Raw genomic sequence first — 22317 nt, 5'->3', positions numbered from 1 at the left:
CAAAGATGTTTGGGTCTATCAAGACCACCCTGATCGAGACTTTTGACGAGCGTTACGCTGCTCTTACTGATGCTGCTGTTGCTGCAGCCACCGCAGCCGTCGCTGCTGCGAGACCACAGGGGGGTGACTCGTTGCTGTACCGAGAATTCAGCAACACGAAGCCACTAGAGTTTGATGGGACGCAGGATCCGATCGTTGCGATGAGATGGATTTCTGATATTGAGGGATGCTTCTATACGTGTTCTTGTCCGGAGCATCTGAGAGTTCGGTTCGCGCTGAACCAGCTTCGCTTGGGAGCGAAGGACTGGTGGAAGTTTGTGGCAGCGCACTACTCTCCTGCAGAGCTTGCCGCGGTGGCCTGGGAGAGGTTCACCGCTATGTTTCGTGATGAGTACGTTCCCCCGGTGGAAAGGGAACGTTTGGCCCAGGAGTTCTTGACCCTCAAGCAGGGTACCGAGTCTGTTACAATAATCACCAGGATGTTCCATGAGAGGGCGATGTTCTGCCCTGAGTACGTGTCTTCCGAGCAGGCACGCATGAGTCGGTATTTGAGCATTTTGAGGAGAGACATCCGCGAGTTCGTGGCGAACTCGTTGTACCGGACATTTTCCGAACTTCAGGAAAATGCCCGGAAGAGGGAGATTAAGCTCGAGACTCAGGCCAGGGAGGAGGCGGAGTCTCAAGGGAGGGATCGGCGACCGGCACAGTCCCAGCCGGTAGCCAAGCGGGCCAAGCCCGCCGATTCGAGATCAGGAAACCAGAAGAGCTGCACTTGTGGCAAGTGCGGCAAGAGTCATGAGGGGATTTGCAGAGCAGGGTCTTGCTACAAGTGTGGCAAGGAGGGGCACATGGCCAAGGATTGCCCCAAGGGGTTTGCAGTCTGTTTCCACTGCAACCAGACCGGACACCGGAAGGCCGAGTGTCCGCAGTTGCGGGGGTCAGCCCAGGGAGCATCACATGGATCTGCCCCTGCTACCGTTCGAGCTGCAGAGAGTCGGCCAGCGAAGGCCGAGGCGCAAAAGGCTCGCGGGAGAGCCTTCCAGTTGACAGCGGAGGAGGTCCGCGCAGCGCCAGATGTTGTGGCGGGTATGTGTTCTTTCATCTATTTATTTTGAGATTATGGTCTTATGCTTATATTATGATATGCGTAGGTACGTTTCTTGTGAGTTCTGTACCTGCTTTGGTGTTATTTGACTCGGGTGCGATTCGGTCTTTTGTGTCGTTAGCCTTTAGTCAGCACATCAGTATCTGTCGAGAGGCGTTGAGTCGACCTTTGCGAGTTTCCATAGCTGACGAGAGAGCGGTGTATGCCACTTACGTGATCTGAGGATGTGTACTCGAGATCTTTGGCGTTGAGTTTCCGATTGATTTGGTCCCGATTACGATGGGAGATGTCTGTGTCATCGTGGGCATGGACTGGTTGAGCAGGTTTGGAGCGGTTATCGACTGCGAGCGACAGTTGGTGACCATACGAGACCCTAGTGGGGGAGTTCTTACAGTTTATGGCGAGGGTACCCGTTCTGGGTCAGCATTTTGTTCGGCCGCTAGAGCGAGGCAGAGCCTACAGCAGGGTTGTAGTGGGTTTGTGGCTTATGTGGTGGATACGAGAGTAGATGCAGAGAGACCGAGGTCGGTTGATGAGGTCCCGATAGTACGTGAGTTCCCGGATGTTTTCCCCGAGGAGTTGCCGAGCGTGCCTCCCGAGAGGCAGGTAGACTTCCGCATCAATTTGGTTCCGAGGGCAGCGCCTATCGCCAAGGCGCCTTATCGCCTTGCGCCGCCAGAGATGCAGGAGTTATCCTCGCAGCTTCAGGAGCTGCTGGGGAAGGGGTTTATTCGACTGAGTAGCTCGCCGTGGGGAGCGCCGATCCTTTTTGTCAAGAAAAAGGATGGTTCACACCGGATGTGCATTGATTACCGGGAGTTGAACAAGTTAACGGTCAACAACCGTTACCCACTGCCGAGAATTGATGATATGTTCGATCAGTTGCAGGGAGCATCTTGGTTCTCCAAGATAGACTTGAGGTCTGGATATCACCAGATGAGGGTGCGAGATGAGGATATCCAGAAGACGGCGTTCAGGACTCGTTATGAGCATTACGAGTTCGTGGTGATGCCTTTTGGGCTCACCAACGCACCGGCAACGTTCATGGATCTCATGAACAGGGTGTGCAGACCGATGTTGGATCGATCGGTGATTGTATTCATAGACGACATACTGGTGTATTCGAGATCCAGAGAGCAGCATGAGGAGCATTTGAGGGAGATCCTCGGAGTTCTGAGATCGGAGAGGCTTTATGCCAAATTCTCCAAGTGCGATTTCTGGTTACAAGAGGTCCAGTTCTTAGGACACCTCATCAACCAGAATGGGATATTGGTCGATCCGGCCAAGATTGAGGCGGTGATGAGTTGGGAGGTGCCGAGATCGCCCACCGAGATCAGGAGTTTTCTAGGGTTGGTTGGCTACTATCGGAGATTTATCAGGGATTTCTCCAAGATCGACGTGCCTCTCACCAGGTTGACCCGGAAGAGTGTGGCTTTTTCGTGGGGACCGGAGCAGCAGACCTCATTTGAGACACTTCGCCAGAGGTTATGCGAAGCCCCGGTGTTAGCCCTCCCGGAAGGGATGGAGGATTTTGTGGTGTATTGTGACGCATCGATATCAGGGTTGGGTGCAGTACTTATGCAGAGGGGGCATGTGATAGCGTATGCATCGAGGCAGCTGAAGCCTCATGAGACGAGGTATCCCACCCACGATCTGGAGTTGGGGGCAGTGGTGTTCGCCCTCAAGATCTGGCGTCACTATTTATATGGGGTTCGGTGTACCATATACACGGACCACAAGAGCTTGAAGTATTTTATGGATCAGCCCAATCTGAATATGCCCCAGAGGAGATGATTGGACGTGGTAAAGGATTACGATTGTGAGATCCTGTACCACCCGGGCAAAGCTAATGTTGTAGCTGATGCCCTGAGTCGCAGGGCGGAGAGTGCCCCGATACGAGATGTTTGTTTGAGATTGACAGTGATGACTCCGGTGTTGGACACCATTCGGGAGGCCCAGGCAGAGGCGGTGAGACCGGAAAACCGCAAGAGAGAGCGGGTGATTGGACAGGTACATGAGTTCGTTACCGATAGCCGTAGGCTTATGACCTTTCAGGGTCGGATTTGGGTGCCGTATGCAGGCGGGACGCGCACCATTTTGCTGGAGGAGGCGCACCGATCGAGGTTCTCGATCCATCCCGGGGCCACTAAGATGTATTTGGATCTGAAGAAAGATTACTGGTGGCCCTGTATGAAGAGGGATGTAGCATGGTTTGTTGAGAGGTGCTTGACCTGTCGCAGGGTTAAGGCTGAGCACCAGCGTCCGCACGGAAAGTTGCAGCCACTTGAGGTTCCCCAGTGGAAGTGGGAACAAATTTCCATGGATTTTATCACCAAATTGCCAAGGACCGCGAGGGGTGTCGATGCGATTTGGGTGATTATCGACCGGCTGACGAAGAGCGCTCATTTCCTTGCTATCAGTGAGAGCTCTTCTGCAGAGAGATTGGCAGCGTTGTATGTGAGGGAGGTGGTATCGCGTCATGGAGTACCGGTCTCGATTGTGTCAGACCGAGATGTACGTTTCACTTCCAAGTTCTGGAAGAAGTTCCATGAGGAGCTAGGTACGAGGCTGCATTTCAGTACCGCTTACCACCCCCAGACGGACGGACAGAGTGAGCGTACGATTCAGACGCTCGAGGACATGCTCTGAGCATGTGTGTTGGACTTCGGGGGAAGTTGGGACACGTATCTGCCGTTGGCTGAGTTTTCTTATAACAACAGCCACCATTCGAGTATTGGTATGCCTCCCTTCGAGTTGTTGTACGGGAGGAGATGTCGGACTCCCATTTGCTGGGGAGAGGTAAGGCAGCGCGTGATGGGCAGCACTGAGATAGTGCTCCATACGACCGAGCAGATACAACAGGTTAGATAGAGGTTGTCGACGGCTCAGAGTCGCCAGAAGAGTTATGCGGATAGGCGACGATCCGAGCTTGAGTTCCAGGTGGGAGACTTCGTGCTCCTGAAAGTGTCTCCTTGGAAAGGAGTGATTCGATTCAGGAAGAGGGGCAAGTTGGGGCCCCGGTATATCGGGCCGTTCAGAGTGACCGCGAGGGTGGGCAAGGTAGCATATCGGTTGGAGCTACCTACGGAGTTGAGCCAGATTCATGATACCTTCCACGTGTCTCAGTTGAGGAAGTGTATAGCCGACGAGTCGGTGGTAGTGCCGCTGGAGGATATTCAGGTGGATGCGAGTCTAAATTATGTTGAGAGCCCAATCGCGATCCGGGATCGGAAGATCAAGGTTCTGAGGAACAAGGAGGTGCCCCTGGTGCAGGTCCAGTGGCAACATTGGAAAGGGCCCGAGCTGACTTGGGAGCCGGAGTTGGAGATGCGGGAGCAGCATCTAGAGTTGTTTGCTGAGCAAGACTTCGAGGGCGAAGTTTGATTCTAGTGGGGGAGAATTGTAACATCCGGATTCCCAGGTATCTTATTTTAAGTATTTACCTTGATTTTTAGGGAGGGACTCGACGAGTAGGCGCTCAGACTCGCCGAGTAGAATCGTGAATTCTTGTCTGGATTAATGAGGGACTCGACGAGTCGATGCGTGGACTCGGCGAGTCCGCGCTGTAAAGTGAAACCCTAAATCTCAGGGCCTGAGCCCTATTTAAAGGCCTTTATGGCCTCCATTTGCAGCCACTTCACCCCTGAGAAACCCTAGAGAGCAGAGAGATCGTTTGTGGTGCAAGAGGAAGACTAACTCACCATTTCTTGTGTGTTTTAGCAAGAAGGAAGGAGGTAGAACAAGCTAGGCTGATTGTGGAGCTTGGATATGTGTTGTTCACACTGAGATTCACGTTTTGAGGTACAAGTTCCTTCCCAATTCGTGTATTTGATAGATTCCTTGAATGTAGGGTTTCCTTTGCATAATTTTGATCTTAGATTGTGAAGCACATGAGGTCCCTTTGGGTATAGATGATAGATCTGGACCAGGAGAGGTCCAAAAGGTCCCAAGCTTCCAGCTTTATGAGCTTTCATGTGAGCCTTGAGAGTAAAACCCCATTTAAATGGTTATTCCTTCATTTTTGGTGTTATAAGCATTGCATGAACGTAAAGTTTGAACCTTTATGTGACTTTCGAGTGTTAGAAGGTTGGATCTACTGGTTGGTGAAGCAGATCTGACCTCAAGAGATCTTTTGAGAGTTTTCATGGGAGGAACTCGCCGAGCCCATAAGGGACTCGACGAGTCGAGTCGGGTTGACCCGCGACTCGCGAACTGTGACGACCCGTGGAGTATAGGGTTGACTCAGCGAGTCAAGTGAGGACAGGGATGAAGAGGACAGGCATGTACTCGCTGAGTCACTCTAGTGCACTCGGCGAGTCCGGTCAATGTTGACCGTTGACTTTTGTTGACTTTTAGGGTTTAGTCAGTGTTTGGACTTATGAGCCATTAGAGGGGTAGAATGGTCTTTTACCCTTCTTAGAGAACTTATAGAGAGGGGTTGGCCTAGCCTTTAGAAGTTGTATTAATTAGAGTAATTATTTATGTGATTAGGCGAAGGCTAGTGCAGTATTTCAGAGCTCGAGGTTTACCGAGTTACCCGAGGTGAGTCTTCTCACTATACTTTACCTAGAGTGGTAATTAGAGTTATGTGACAGAGTATCTTGTATGCTATTTATATGATTGTGATACACTGCATTATTTCTATGTGATTCATGCCGTGTATGTTCCAGAGTTACAGAGTTAGAACCGGAAGGTTCACAGAGTTAGGACCAGAGGGTCCACAGAGTTAGGACCGGAGGTCCACAGAGTTAGGACCGGAGGGTTCACAGAGTCATAGCCTCGAGTGGCTAATATGTGTTATATGTGGTATTTTGGGGAACTCACTAAGCATTTATGCTTACAGTGTCTTGTGTTATGTGTTTCAGGTACCAGTGAGGATCGCGGGAAGGCGCCGGCATGATCAGTACACACTATTGGATTTTTACCCATTTTGATCTTGGGATGTGTTTTTATGGAGTGGATATGTGATACATTGAGATTTGAGAATATTTATGAATGAAATTATATTTTTAAAAGTGAAAAATTGTTTTGAAATTTAGGGTGTTACACTTTCGATGTTTTGGTATAAGACGAAGCATTCATGGTTTGAGAGTGATGAGGTTTTGATTTCTCCACTGGCTTCTTTGGATTTGAAAAAGTAGGTTTTTGAAAAACTCTCCTTTCAGAATCCTGTGAATTGCGAGAGTGATTTTGCGAGGAGCTCCTAGGGTTCGCATGTGAGGCGACTTTCGCATTTCGATCCGACATTTTTTCATTTCGAACAAAGTTGGGATTCTTGGATTGCCAAAACTGTTTCCTTTCTTTGAGATTTTAGTTGTATCTCACATTCCTTTGCCGTTCTGAGCTGCGAACTGCTCGGATGGCTTGTGAACGTTACCCTTAAGTTTCGGCTTTCTGACTGAAGTGTGGTTTTGCACTGATGACTTTTCACTTGGAACATCCTTGGTTCTACTTGGATTCCCCTTTTTCATAGCTTGAGCAATTATTGAGTGGTTCTGCTACGTATCTTCCTTTCACTCTCCAAGAAGTCTTTTCCGACAGAACCTTAGTTTCTTCTGCATTGTCTATTGGGGCAGACCAGAAGTGCTCGTTACATCCATCTTTGTTATCGTCATCAACCAGGGACGTTAATTCAACAATTTGATTTTTGTTTAGACCCATGGTTGCGAAAACCTGGTTAGGAACAGTTTCAACCTTTGGGAATACAGTTGCTTTTTCTTTTAAAATCTTTGATTTATTTTCAGAAAAGCGTGCGATTTCAACAGAATTTTCAGAGATAAGATCTTTCGCAGGTTCAGATTCGCTTTTAACAAATTCCGAACAGTCAACTCATCCTCGACAGAGATTTCGCTCATATCACTGTCCTCATCAAATTCAGATGTATTTTCAACATTAATTTTGTTATCTGAACTTAACTTGGCACTTAATAAGTCGAACTTTTGCATAGTATCAGATTTAATCTGCCTTTTGTCATTTTCATCAAAAAGCTGCTTTGACATGTTCTTATGGTCTTTGGACTTAATGTATGATTCAATTTTGTCCAGACCTATCCTGTAAGCATCTGAAGTTTCATCAGATGAAATGATGGATTCACATTGGTAACAATCGGCGTCAATTTCGTCTTCCTTTAATTCAAGGAATGGTAAGATCATTTTGTGAAATTTCTCACCAATCTCACAATCAAGGTGCAACTGAGTAATATTAAAATAAAGCCTTTTCGCAATCAAACTGAAAATATTACATTGTTTCAAAAGCAGTAAATTATCCCGTTGCAAGCAAATTAATTGATCCCTAGACTTAGATAAACTGGACTCTATCTTCTCTGTCCACATGTGTCTCTCCTCACTCTTTGACGAAACCCTGCTGATTCGATCGGTTAGATTAGAGTTCGTCAAACGAGTTCTTTTTAAACTGTCACTAAAGCTTGAAAAAGTGTATCTTAAGTCATTTAGTTCAGTTTCATATATGGACAAAGGTATATTAAGAGATTCGAGAATAGAGTTTACCTTGTTGATCATCTGTTCACATTCGCTGATTTGCTCAAGAACTAGCTTTGTAGCGAAGCAGCTATCATCCCCACGTCCATTATCTGCTCCACAATCGCTATCAATAGTATAACCTCGCATATGTGATACATTGCTCGTCACCATCAACCATCTACCTCCAAGCAGCGAGCTCTCTTCTTTCGAAACAAAACTCTTACCATGAGTAGGCATGCGAACGTCTTCATATTCGGAATCGGTTGACCAGACCTCTACGCCTCCAAATTCATTCTCAACATATTTTTCCTGCACAATTAAAGCAGGCATGGTGTTATCGGCACTCTTTTTCTTCTTAAATATCGAGTGGCTGATACGAGTGTTGATGTGTGCTCGTAATTGTAATTGTAACGAATACTAGTGTTTAGATATCGAGTAGCAGATCGATTGATTAGATATTGAGTGGTCAAATATCGAGAGGTCAAAATCAAGCATCGTGGTTAAAGGATTTTAGGACGAAGGATTGGGTATCGAAGATTTAATGGGAAGAGGTTTAAGGTTTGAGAACGAAAACAACAGTTCGATGGGATGTGAGTATTCTGTATAGGAAGCCTATGCTTCGTTGGGAAGTGAGTATTCTGTATAGGAAGCCTATGCTTCGATGGTAAGTGAGTGGTTCATATGGGAAGCCTATGATTCGATGGGAAGAGGATGATTCACATTGTTTGTTGTGGTTCGTATAGACATTTAAGTATTTGCAACTTTTGGAGATTTTTTGGAATTTCAAGAATATTCTTTTTACAAAACGTTATCTAGCAACATGAACAGATTTTGTTCATTTTGAAGTCAAAGTGGTACAGGAAGTCAAGTTTATGAAAATTGTCATATTTTTTAGGTTTTCTGGTTTTAATGCTTCTCATTTTTGTCACATATCGAGTGGGAGGATTGTATTGCCAAATCCACACTGAGCACTTTCTCATTCCCATTTATAGTTTTATAATCATGTTTCGATTATAAAAAAAATGGGAAAAATTATGATATGGGTATTCGAAATCGAAAGTTTTTGGATATTCATATTTGACGAATGATCATTTACGATTGAAGACTGATGTAACCTTGAGAGGGAGTTGATTATGAAGTGATTTAAATTTGATTTTCTGAAATGGTTTGTTTTTATAAAGGGTTTGGTCTTGATGAAGATTTTAGGATGTGCTTTTATGCTCTGACTTAGGTAATTTACCTTGGAGTTTTGGATACTCAAGGAACTTAAGTTGCCGTTTGATGCTTTGGATTGTAATGTATTGCATTATAGATCCCAGATTAGAATGTCATTAAAGACTTCAAGATTTGTTGATTGCTTCTCCATTTTTGTCACACTTGAGGTCTAATTCGCAAAGTTTCTCTTTTTAGAAATTGAAGTTGGGCCATCCATTCCAAGCTTTGAAGGGGAGAATGTTAGGGTGCAAAGCTCTTCATTGGATTGTGTCTTAGGCTTTCTCTTATTTGATATGGGTTATAGGTTGTGATTGCCTATATATACTTGTATAGTTTACTTCGTATAGGTTGAGAGAGCTCCCATTGTATAGATGAGTAGTCTAGTTCTTGAGAGAGAGAGAGAGAGAGAGAGAGAGAGAGAGTATTATAGCAAGCAAGCACATGATTCTATATTTTTATACTACTCCTTTATCTATACAACTTGTGCTTAATCGTTAATCCGGGTCTTATCAATTATGCGTTAATTCTTAATTCTGCATTTGTGATCTTCCATGGGATCTTACACTTTGGTTGTTTGAGTCTTAATACTCTATCATTTTGAGATGTTTTGGGTCAAAAGAACCTTAAATTGATTTATGGTGTTCTCAAATAATTTTTGGAGGTTTAATTTGAGTTTGTAGATTGTTGTTTTTCCTACTCATAATAAATCACCACCAAGTATTTTCACTAGACATTTTATTGTCTAATTTATTTTGGGTATTGCTAATAAGACATCCTTTAGACACCTCGTTGATACATTTATAAAAAGTCAACCTATAATTAACTACATATAATCAGCTTTTTCGGAAAACAATAGCATTTCAACCAATAAAAATATTTAAAAATTTAATTAGGGAATCTATATGGTAAAATGTTAAATTGTGTTAACAAAGAGTTACTTAGATAGACGTAAAGTCATATTGCGTCAATGTGGATGAGTGCAACGTTTTTTTATTTTTATTTTTTATAAATAGACCTTACTGTTATTACGAAATGGATTTTTAAATGACCCACACCACAAATAAATGCATAATTTTTGAAAATTTTGATTTTTTTTTTCTAGTGGTAAATAGAATTTAAAAAGTTTGATGCTATTAGAGTAGCACGGAGTTTGAGAATGTCGCGAAATACGTGGTTTATTAAATTGTGTTATAAGGTTGGAAGAAGTGGTGTCGCGCTCCCTCATGAAACCGCAGTGACACGTAGGCGCCACCTCACCCATTACCACAAAAGTGTGGTTTCATACCACATCCAAGGAGTGGTGCCACACTGTGGTTTTTTATTTTATATTTTTTAATTAAATAAATACTATATTTTTAATAAAAACCATTCATTTCATTACTTCAAAATAAAAATAACATTACATTCCATTGCCCAAATAAAAATCCTACAAACTTTAAAATAAAATAAAAACACTAGAAATTTTAAACCTATAAACTCAAAAAAACATACATTAAACGATTTAAAATAAACACACTACATGAAGTCGTCCGAGAACTCGTCTTCCGGGTCCTCCTCCGGATCCAAATTAAGGTTAATGTGTTGCATCCCGTAAATGTGTTCCACCAACTCCATACGAAGATTGTGAAATGTTTCATTGTAACGAACCTCTGTTCTCTTTTCAATGTACTCGTTGCCCCCAATTTCTATTGCTTGTGTCGCGGGAATGGTTTCCTCTTCATCATACTCACATATCGTTCTTCCTTCATTTCGATAATCATATTATGCAGTATTATACAAGCATACATGACTTCATGCATTTTTTCCTCGCTGAAAAATTGTTGGTGTTTTCAATATAATTCAACGTTTCTTGAGAGCTCCAAAAGCCCGCTCGACATCCTTCCTAGCTCTTTCTTGAGCTTTCTTGAATTTTTTCCGACGAGTATCATTCGGACACGTAAACGATTTAACAAAAATTACATACTCAGGATAGATCCCATCAACTAGATAATAACCATATTTATATGGTGTTCCACGCAATTGGAAAGAAGAATCCGGTACAGATCCGTCGTATATGTTGTTAAATATAGGTGAATGATTAAGATTGTTAAATATAGGTGAACGATTAAGAACGTTAATGTCATTGAGGGATCCAGGAGAACCAAAAAAAAGCATGCCAAATCCACTGATCCTGTGATGCCAGCGCTTCAAGTATGACCGTTGGATGCCCATGATCACCTCGGGTAAATTGACCATGGTGTGAGGTAGGACAATTTTCTCATGCCCAATGTAGACAATCTAAACTTCCTAACATTCCAGGAAAGTCATGTACGCTAGCATGATGAGATTGCAATTTCATGATGTCATTGCGTGTAAGCTTACGTAAATATTTTGGACCATAAAACTGAATAATAGTTTTGCAAAAATAGTGTAGACTATCTCGTGCGGTCCTAGCTGGCATCCTAAAACTCTCGGCCAACGCATCAGGAGGGATGCCATATGCTAAATGACGAAGTGCAGCTGTACGTTTTTGTAAAGGGGTGAAACCGGATGTACCTCTAGCATCGGGCCGTTGCTCGAAAAAATCACACTCCCTCGTTACATCTTCGACTATACGTTCGTAAAATGGTTTGAACATTCTAAAGCGCCTTCTAAAGTAGTATCCTTGAAAAATGGCATTTTCTTGAAAGTAGTCGTGTATCAAACATTGGTTTGCATCTTCACGATTTCTAAAAATATATCTTCGTGTTCTCTGTTCAGCACTGTCGGATGCCCTATTGCATGCTGCTTCATACGTTTGTTCCGCAAATATAGCAGCAACGACAACAACATCGAACATAACATCAAACTCTTCAGAAGAATCGGACGAAGACATTTTTTTTATTTTTTTTGAAAGGTAATGTAGTAGAAAGATATAAAAAATGTGAAAGGTTGAATGGTTTAAATAGATGTTAAAGTTTAAAAGAAAAAAAAATTAAAAACTCATTTTTTTACCGTTTGCAACGGTCAAATGAGCCTAACCAATCAAATTCTTCCATGGATCGCTCCCTCCAAAAGCCGCAGTGCACCTTAGGCCGCACCTGGACCGCACCCAGGGGGCGGTGTTCGTGGCTTATGTGGCCTAGGGAGTGCGGTCTAGGCCGCACCACGACCGCACCCAGGGGGCGGTGTTCCATGAGCATAGTACTTTGAATAAACCTTGCATATATTTGCTAATCTTGAAATTAATCAAAAAAAGACAAACCTGCCCTTTTCTCAAAAAAAAATTTCGAATCAATAACCAAAAATGTTTATTCAATATGTCACTGTAAAGATCCCACCGAAATGAAAGAATTAACATCAAAAAAACCTTCAAATTCTTTTTCCCCTGTAACTTCATCATCCAAAAACTCCAACAGAACAAAAAATAAACTAAAAATAGTTATAAAAAGATAATTCATCACATTAACCATTATCTTTTTCAATGGGAATTCCCCATTTCATTCTCACATCATTATTAAATCCCTATCCATTCTTAATCACGATCAATTTAAGCTTGATGTCTTCAAAGATATTCAGAATCACTTTATTTTGACCATTCTTCCATTTCTTTGATAAAAAATCAGTTTATAACAAACTAAAGAAAAATTACAAAGCATAAACATAGATTGAATTCCATTCAAAGAGATGCTAACTTTGAATCGACTTGAGCCCAACTTTATAAAAATCGATTGTGATGCAGAGCGTAAATCATTGCAATAATCCAAAATTCAAGAACACAAAGAGGATGAATCAGAGCAATAATCACAAATTAAAGAATAATCTCAGATCGATTGAGAGAGGGAGAAACATACTGACAGATGTAGGGAAGGAGGAGGCGGTACCGGTGGGTACGACGGCGTTGGACGGGGACGATGAAGGCGACGGTGAGAGAAGGCAAAAGTGGTGTTGATATTTGTTCTTCTTTGCAGATGTCGGAGGTAGGCAAGATGAAGGAACGCTTGAGAACTGCAAAGGAGAAGGGCAAACAAGGGAACGAGTCTTTCTGTTTCAGTTAGCGGCCTTTTTTTTGGATGACTGGGTAAGACCTTCATGGTTGAGTAAGATGCAATATATCATGATATCAAACGCAATGAGCTGACCGAGTCAGCCAAATAGGTCTGATCTGACCGAGTCAACAACAAATCAAACAGGACCTAAGATTTTGATTGTTAAAATTTTTAACTTATGTTAACTTATAGGACCTTATAATTTCCGCAAACGGATATATCTTAGAATGTTTATAACTAATATTTTAAAAGGTTATTTTAAATTGCGCTAACAAAGAGTTAGTTAGATAGACATCAAAGTCATAGTGCGTCAATGTGGATGAGTGCAGCTTTTTTTTTTAATTACTTTGTAAATAGGTCTTACTGTTATTACGAAATGGATTTTTAAATGATCACACCACAAATAAATGCATAATTTTTGAAAATTTTGATTTTTTTTTTCTAGTGGTGAGTAGAATTTAAAAAGTTATTTGGCAACATAATTGCGAATTATGTGATGCGTAAAAAGTTTAAAAAAAATCTTATCTTCTCCTTCAATTTTGTTTTTGTTTTTCATTTTTTTTCTTAATTTGATGTCACAATTGGTTGTTTAAAAGTTATTATTTAATTGTGAAATGTTTTTTTTTATGTTTTATGTTCGTCAATTAATGTACCAATGAAAGCGAATATTATGATATCCAACAAGATTCACCAAAATCAAAATTTTTATGATTTATTTGATTGTGCCATGTGACCTACCTAGTCATACTACATGCCAAAGGACCATTTTCTTCCTTAAATATTTGAAGTAAAAGGGACGTAAAATAAATAAAATCAAAATACCATATAAAACCAATATTAAATAACATTGATCTTTGCAACTTCAATAGCAAAAATATATTACTACGATTATAATTCGTATATAAACAGGCAGATCGGTAAAAATAAAAATATCGAATTAAAAACGTTCCTTTAAAACTATTGAAAACAAAAACAAAGTCGAGAAAGAAAGAAAAAGGACCTTTAAATGGATAAAGGTTTGATTGGAGCTTCTTTTATTAAATGCATAAAACCAATCCATTTTTTTTATCTTGAAGATATAGTTGGAAAAATCATATTGGCCAAAGAAAATGATACCCTAAAACTGGTTTCACCTACTATAGTAGGTAAATCTAATGTGTTTTATAACCCAAAAACAAAAAAGAGTGGTTAATATTACACAAATAAAAAATAAAATTGACCAAATATACAAATAAGGATAGTTTATCTTCTAAAGTCATTAATAATTTTAATTTTATTGACAACTAATACAATAGATATGGTTAAAAACTATCATGAAAAGGAATATGAATTAATTTTAGTAAAACAAATTAGTAATTTAACTTATTTTTACCAATTAAGTCAATTAACTTATTTTACAAATATAGATTGAAATTGTGCTCTTGTTGATTGCAATATGTTATTTGGTTGTGAACTTGTTATAAAGATGACGAACAACCTACAAAAGTGAACCTGTTATATTGCTTGGATATTTGGGCGATCATAAGAAATTAACCCTGATTTTATGTACTGGAGACTTAGAATGTACAGTAGTAGCATGGCACTATGGTCATTTAAAGAAGATGCATTACCAAATTAAAACTTTTGCATTACTGGATAAACGGATATTGGCCCAATATGTCCATTCTAATAGGTGAACTCCGGTTGGGCCCTTTGGCTGTGTTCTTGAGTTTAAATCTAAAAAGGGAAGATGAAAGGGAGGGAAGGGGAAAAAATATATGGAAGGAAAAAGAGGATGGGATAGATGTGTTCTTTAGTTAAAGCGGAGGGAAATAAGCTTTACTGTCAAATGATGTTTTTACCCTGTTTAGGGTTCACCCGATGAAGCCTCGTCAAATGAAGAAGCGAGATGAAGATAAGGGTAAAATCAGTAAATTGTTTCTTTCATTTCCAATCCGCTCAAAATTTACGGATGGGTTTATGTGTAAAGCAGCTAAGATCTCACCCTTCAAATCTTTTCCATTCTTTCACTTTTCTCCCAAAAAAACACTAGAGAACATGTTTCCTACTCTTAATCCCTTTTAATCTCTCTCTTTCCTTCCTTCAAAAAACTCAAGAACAGACCGCTAAAAAAACCTTAAAAATCTTAAATAAATCATCAACATCATTTCATTTCATTTTTTTAGTGATTTATAAAGATAATTAGATTTTAATTTTGTTAGCATTTAATTATTTATTTTTTTTATATTAAAAAATATAATTACAACCAATTATTGCATGTCATAAGAGATTTTTTGAACATAAAAAACAAATTTATTGGTAAATTTTGTAAACAAAAACCAAAAACAAATATAAATAAATATGAACAAAATTAAAATTTTGTTACTTCATAATTCATTATTTATTTTTAATCTTTCATTTTGATTTTTTGTAAAAGATCTATTAGTTAGTAAAATATTTATTTTTATAGAACTTTAATTAATAAATATATTCTTAAACAATTGCACAATCATTTGAGTGATACAAAAAAATGTCCATAATATAAAATATTTATAAATGTTATAACAAAAAATAATGTAAACTATTTTCATAATTATATATATATATATATATATATATATATATATATATATATATATATATATATATATATATATATATTCTCTCATGGAACTTTGTGTTATAAATATTTTTTATAAATACTTATAGAAATTCTTTTGGAAGTCCATTTTTAATCTACTTCTTATACCAATCAAAAGTACTAAAATAATTAAATGTGAGTTTGATGGTTGTAGCCTCAATTTCATATACACATCATCATCATTCTGACCATCATGAATGATAAGATATCGGCCAAAACAAAAGCGAATAATAAATCATAATTTGGAAATAATAGAAAGTGATGACAACTAAAGGTCTGTCTATTTAGTTAAGCATCAGACAAAAGAATAACAATGGCTATATGTTTTCTTCTTGCTGGATAAAACATTCATCATCTCGTTTTGTCAATTATTGTAATTTTAATCACGAAGGAGATTCCCCACAACAAAATTTTGTCTTAAGTTAGAGGTTCCTAGGGCGAAAAATCCTCAAATGTAGATTTCGTTGAGTTAGCCATCCCCAGATGTAGAAGTCTCTAAGAGAAGCCTCTGAGTATAGAATCCTCGCCTAAGCATCCAATCCAGAAGTCCTCAAGCGTTTAGATTACCAACCACCGTATCCGAGTTTGGTCATGTGTCGGTCGAACCATAATAAAACTTAGTTGTGCATTCTAAGTCTAGTTGTGCATTCTAGGTCTATATTGTCCGTTTCTTTTATTGGTAGGAAGTGGGCGGACTTGGTTAATATATCGGCAACTACCCATATAGTGTCGTAACCAGTAGTTGTCTTGGGTAACTTGGTTACAAAATCCATTGCAACTTGCTCCCACTTCCACTCAGGTAAATCTGGTTGTTGCAACAGTCTTGAGGTCCATTGATGTTCTGCCTTGACCTTGGAGCAAGTCAGACATATACTTACATACTCGTCAATCTCTGCCTTCGTGTTCGACCACCAATAAAGAGTTCTTAAATCCTGATACATCTTGTATGCTCCAGGATGAATGGAATACCTAGTCCTCTAGGCTTCATCTAAGACTAACTTCTTAATATCCCCAAACTTTGGAACCCATACTCTTTCCATGAAGTATCTCGTTTCGTCCTCCTTGATATCCAATTGCCTTTCCATCCCTCTAAGGCCTTATTCCTCGATGTTTTCTTCCGTTAGAGCCTTGAGCTGAGCACTTCTAATCTGTGACATTAGACTAGACTGGGTAGTTATCGTAAGTGATCTGACTCTTCGGGGTTTAACTTGTTCTTTTCGACTCAAGGCATGGGATACTTCATTAGCCATGCTTGGGTGATAAGGGATCTCAAAATCGTAGTCGTTTATCAACTTTATCCATCTCTATTGCCTCATGTTGAGCTCTTTTTGATTGAAGACGTGGTGTAGACTCTTGTGATCATTGTATATGATACACTTTGTTCCATAAAGGTTATGACACCAGATTTTTACGGCAAAACCTACCGCTCCCAGTTCTAGGTTGTCGGAGATGTAGTTGTTCTCACATATATTTAGTTGTCGTGAGGTGTAAGCTATGAATTTCCCTATCTACATCAATACACACCCCAGACCTTAATGTGAAGCATCACAACATAGAATGAAATCATCAGTACCTTCTGGGAGGGATAGTGTCGGTACACTGCACAACATTTCCTTCAGCTTTTGGAAAGCTTCTTCTTATTTGTCTCCCCAAACAAATTTTATTTCTTTTTAGTTCAGTATTGTGAGGGGTTTGGCTATACGGGAGAAATTTTCTATAAATATTCGGTAAAAGCAAGCTAGTCCTAAAAATTGACGAACCTCGGTGGGTGTCTTGGGCGCTTACCAACTCTTCACCGCTTCGATCTTGGATGGGTCGACATGAATACCCTTACTGCTTACCACGTTCCCTAGAAAGTGTACTTCTCTTATCCAGAATTCGCACTTAGAGAATTTTTCATACAACTTTTCATTCCTTAATAGCTCTAGGATCATTTGAAGATGATGCCCATGCTCTTCCTTGGTTCGTGAGTACATCATACTATCGTCAATGAAAACTATCACGAATTTATCCAAGTAGGGTTTGCATACTCTATTCATAATATCCATAAACACCGCTGGGGAATTAGTCAGCCCAAAAGGCATGACTAAGAACTAACTTCCATAACTCGGAGTTGAGGATATCCTGATCTCAAGCCGATCTTGGAACAGTAATTGGATCGTTGAAGTTGATCGAAGAGATAATCTATTCGGGGTAGTAGATACCGATTTTGGATAGTCAGCTTATTCAACTCTGTATAGTTGATACACATCGGAAAATATCCAACTTTCTTCTTGACAAATTAGACGGGTGCACCCCAAGGCGAGAAACTTGGTCTGATGAAACCCTTGTCAAAAAGTTCTTGTAGCTGGTTGGCGAGCTCTTGCATCTCTGACAGTGCTAATCTATAAGGAGACTTTGTTACTCGGGCTGCTCCTAGGATTAGGTCGATCATAAACTCTACTTGTCGAGCTGGCGGCAGTCCTGCTAGCTCTTCTTGGAATACATCATGAGTACTAACTACTTGACCGTTAGCCATTTTTAACCTATATTCTTTCCTAAGTTTACTAGATGGGTGATTTAATAGTTTTTTACACTCGTATGAATATAGCTTCTATCAGCACCATTATCAAAAAGTATATTGGAATATAATTATTTATTAGGATCATACTCGTAACTACCGTTGGGTCCTCAACTGATGGGTTTTAGTATACTACAACATCCTATGGTGCACATACAACCCTAAATACCTTGGATCTATGTTTTCACTAATTACATATGTAAATGGTTTCCAAAGCATTAAACCTATAACTAGCATGCAATTGAGATAAACAATACAAGATACTAGTTAGAATAACATACCTCTTTGTTGTAGCTTGATTCCATGGAGCTTAAGAGCCTAGTGTCCTAAGTGTGACACCTCAAATGGTTCACACAACACCAACAACAACTTGGAATAACTTGAGAGAAAATTCCTTATGCTCACAATCGGCTAGCCCTCTCATATGAACCCTTAGGGCCCATTTCTTGAGCTATGATGTCTTTATATATTGTGGATATTAGGGTTACACCATGTAACTCGTGTCTTTCCATATTCTTCACTCTCCATGGATTAAAACCTCCATGGAGTATCCATGGGTTACTCCATGGGTTTAGCCCAACATGAAGAACTATGGATCATAAGCCCATATATATAAGAATGAATGATTTACACAATTAATCCCCATATATTTAATTAGTCTCTTTTGATCACAAAATTAATTCCAAATTAATTCTTGATCAATACTAATTAAATAATATGATTTCATTTTAATATATTAGAACTTATAATATATTAATAAATCATAAATATCCTTTTCTCACAAAAGTCTATCCAAATTGTTCTGATGCCATGCAACCCAAATGGACCATGCCAAATCGGGTCAAATTCATACCAATTATAATTATGGACTTAGACACTAATCCAATAGTCTCCCACTTGGATAAGTCTAAAACTATTATTGCAAGTATGACTCCAAAACCCGACTAGCAATCGTAGCTCGTAAAAGCCGTTGTCGTACTCTGAACAAATCAATAACGCGTCCGTTAGATAAGGGATCATATATTCCTCCATTCTAGATATCATATGGACTGAGACATGGATTATAATCATTCTCTCTGTCCATCTGTTGTTTCCCGATTTTCGATTTAAGACGACTGACTAATTGAACAAATCAAATCAGTCCAGGCCCGGCCGAGCACTTACGTTTGTCATCACTAAATCATCGAGGGGTCCACATATATCGCTTTTATCCCTCCAAGGGTAAAAGGAATGGATAAACACCGAGTTAATGGTGCTTTTTCACATAATCAATGTGTAACCGACTTGTAGACTGCAACTCATATATCTTGGTTTGAAGAATATAAGATATTATCGTCTCATGATCACTCGTGATAAAATCCATGAAGTGAGTCAAATGAGCGTGGGTTTAATCCAATACTCGAATCTCATTCCAGGAGAACTCATGAATGTTGTAGCAACTCTTGCTATGTCCAACACCTTAGACATCTACAAGCAAATTTCATGACAGTCTTGATTCATATCTACTTCCAACGTATGATTGGCTGTGGAGAGTTTGAATAACCTAGTTATTCGGGAAGTCAAAACATGCAAAGTGAACATACAAGAATAATACTAATCCTATATGGCCCCAAGCACCTTTGAGAGTAAATAAAACACCTTTTATTTAAACACCATATTGATTACTCATTATTCATTGTATAATGTTTCGAATAATCAACTTAATACTTGAATTGAAACAATAGTCATGCCATACTCCAAGCATGCACACTATGTTTGTCTAAACAATAGCTATGCCATACTCCAAGTATGCACACTATGTTTGTCTATGATCCTTACTTTGTGGAATAGATCAATTTAACATAATTCCAATGATTCTCATTTCATAATCCTAAATCCTTATCGTAAATGTAAGAATTCCAAATTCCTGCCATTTACCGAAATCTGTTAGATTCTAAACTTATGCATTGATCCTCTTGTAATGACTATGCACAAAAGTCACAAAGACTTGGCAGCCGACATTTACAAAGTATTCCAATGGAGAGAAATTCCATGGAAACAAAGTCTCAAATTCAAAGTACATTCCTTTGAACATCCTTCTTGCATTAATTTTTCTAATCTTACACAGATTTAACGAATAACTTCCACCTATGAAACATTTCCATATTCCCATTCTGACTATCAATTCTGAATAAGAGTTGCCTCTTTTCAGAATATGTCAATATGACCCTTTTCAAAAATTTACACCATACTTCCAACTGTCCATGAGCAACCAATCTTTGGTAAACCTTAGATTGTCTTCAACAATTACTTAATCATTTTAGTCATATCCAATTCTAGAACTTTTCTCCTCTTAATGCCCTAGGCATTTGGAAAATTTAGAAAGGATAAATATTATAGCACATGTAATCGATCCTATACCCGAAGCATATGGGACACGATTCATGATGTCTCACATAAAGACATGATCCTAGACCAGTCTTTTGCTACAATATATTTTTTATTTGCCATGTTTTCATAATTCGACTATGAAGAGGGATGCCGTAATCATAATCGAATTTTGAGAACGCAATATGTATAGAATTTCCTTATGTTGAACCATTCCAACATTAAATTCATATATATATATATATATATATATATATATATATATATATATATATATATATATATATCCTTGACAAAAGATGTTTAAAATCTCAATCTAAGCTTTAATTGAAATGAAGTATAATTTTCTCTCCCTTAATTATAGCAAAACAACTTTTCCCAATTAAAAATTTTGTTTTCTATAATTAACATTGCTAACTTGCAACACTTATCATAACTGATTATGCTCTCACTAGCATAATAATTACTAATATAACAATTATGCTCCCACTAGCATAATAATTACTAACATAACAATTATGCTCCCACTAGCTTTGACATGTCCTCAGAAATCAGCTGGACTTCTAGAAATCAATACTTTATTAACTTTCTTACCAAAGTTCAGATTTCTTATACGAGTTGCTTTGATAAAACTTTATCAAAATCATACATCTTTTCTTAGATAGCTCACATGTGTGTCTAAACAATTTTTAGAACTATGAAAAGGGATGCCGTAATCATAGTCTCAATTGTTTAGACCTTTTCCATTTCTCACAAGTCCATGTTAGTGTGCCGGTTAACCACACACACTCCACTAACGACTTTGAGAATGCAAATATCACAATTGCTATCTACCTAAAATCTATTTAACGAAAGCGTTTCCTCACAATTATTTTCATGAATTGGAGATAAACCTTATGACACTTAGATTTTATGGTGTATGTGTTCCTATCCATGTGAATTTATCATAACCATAGTCACAAGACAAGGTTAGTGACAAATCCAAACTCATATGGACTGAACTTGTTTAATCTTAGTTTTTCTTGTCACCCGACAGCACAAGGGCCTACCATTTCTTCCAAGTAGTTATGAAAACAACTGAGAACTCATAGAGCTCACATGCATAGTCAACTTTTAACTGGAATGGGCACAGAAACAAGAATATGTCAACACGATAGGTTACAAACCTCAAGTCGTGTGCTGGTGATAAACAATACTTTTATTCTCGATTAGTTCTTGAAACTTTTCAAGATCTTTAAGATTCCCACTGACTTCTTGACATATAAGATTCACTTTGTAAAGAACCATTCCTTAACAAAACAAATACTCAAGAGTTAGTGCGGATACTTATCAAGAAAAACACTTCACACAATTGGCCTTAGTTGGTCTTTGTTTTATCCAAAACATCACAACTCACCAATTTCAAATGTACAAGAGTAGAAAACATTTTACTCTACATTTGACAAGTGTTATAAACCTTCTTAAGATTATGTCACTCAAGTTGCAATCTTGGAGTATCACTCTAATACTCAATTTTGGAATGAAGTATGATTTATCCTTTTTGATTTTAACCAATTCAACAATTCACGATTCCTCTTCTTAGTCAAACAAATGCACTAAGATGTCCTTAGAGACTCAATTGTGATATGGTTTCATAATCACTAATATAATCATAAAACAAGATACTCAAGCATTCTCCCATCTTTTCAGATTAGAGAAACCATTATCTTTCTGCCTAATTTGATTCTTCTTATTCGTTTTACCTTACATTGAAACCTTTTCCAATGTTTCAGAATTACACTTAAACTTGTAAGCATAACCATATTTACTAAACTTTAGTAAATCATGACGAATGGCCTTATCATTCTTTATGGTGGACCTAATCAGCGCACAACCAAGTGTATCCAATCTCCTAGTCCTTCACTTGACTCACATATACATGCGAACAAGGGATTAGTCTTAATTTCCCAAAGACGAAAATTCTC

At 38.9% G+C, this 22317-nt stretch overlaps 1 protein-coding gene across 1 annotated transcript; it reads right to left on the bottom strand.

Moving 5' to 3' along the window:
- Nucleotides 1-11056: 11056 nt before the first annotated feature.
- LOC145130361 (uncharacterized) lies at nucleotides 11057-11653 on the bottom strand. The gene has a single exon (XM_079065175.1). It carries the CDS (start codon nucleotides 11651-11653, stop codon nucleotides 11057-11059), a length of 597 nt encoding a protein of 198 aa, XP_078921301.1.
- Between the last annotated feature and the right edge of the window lie 10664 nt (nucleotides 11654-22317).

This window comes from Lactuca virosa, chromosome 8, assembly GCF_052849685.1.
Source record: "Lactuca virosa cultivar CGN04683 chromosome 8, Lactuca_virosa_CGN04683_v6, whole genome shotgun sequence".
Classification (NCBI taxonomy): domain Eukaryota; kingdom Viridiplantae; phylum Streptophyta; class Magnoliopsida; order Asterales; family Asteraceae; genus Lactuca; species Lactuca virosa.
The sequence above is the reverse complement of the archived record's forward strand: the minus strand, read 5'-3'. Positions and strand labels throughout refer to the sequence as shown.

Coding starts and splice junctions, on each gene's coding strand:
- LOC145130361 (XM_079065175.1), bottom strand. CDS start 11,653: ATGTCTTCGTCCGATTCTTCTGAAGAGTTTGATGTTATGTTCGATGTT.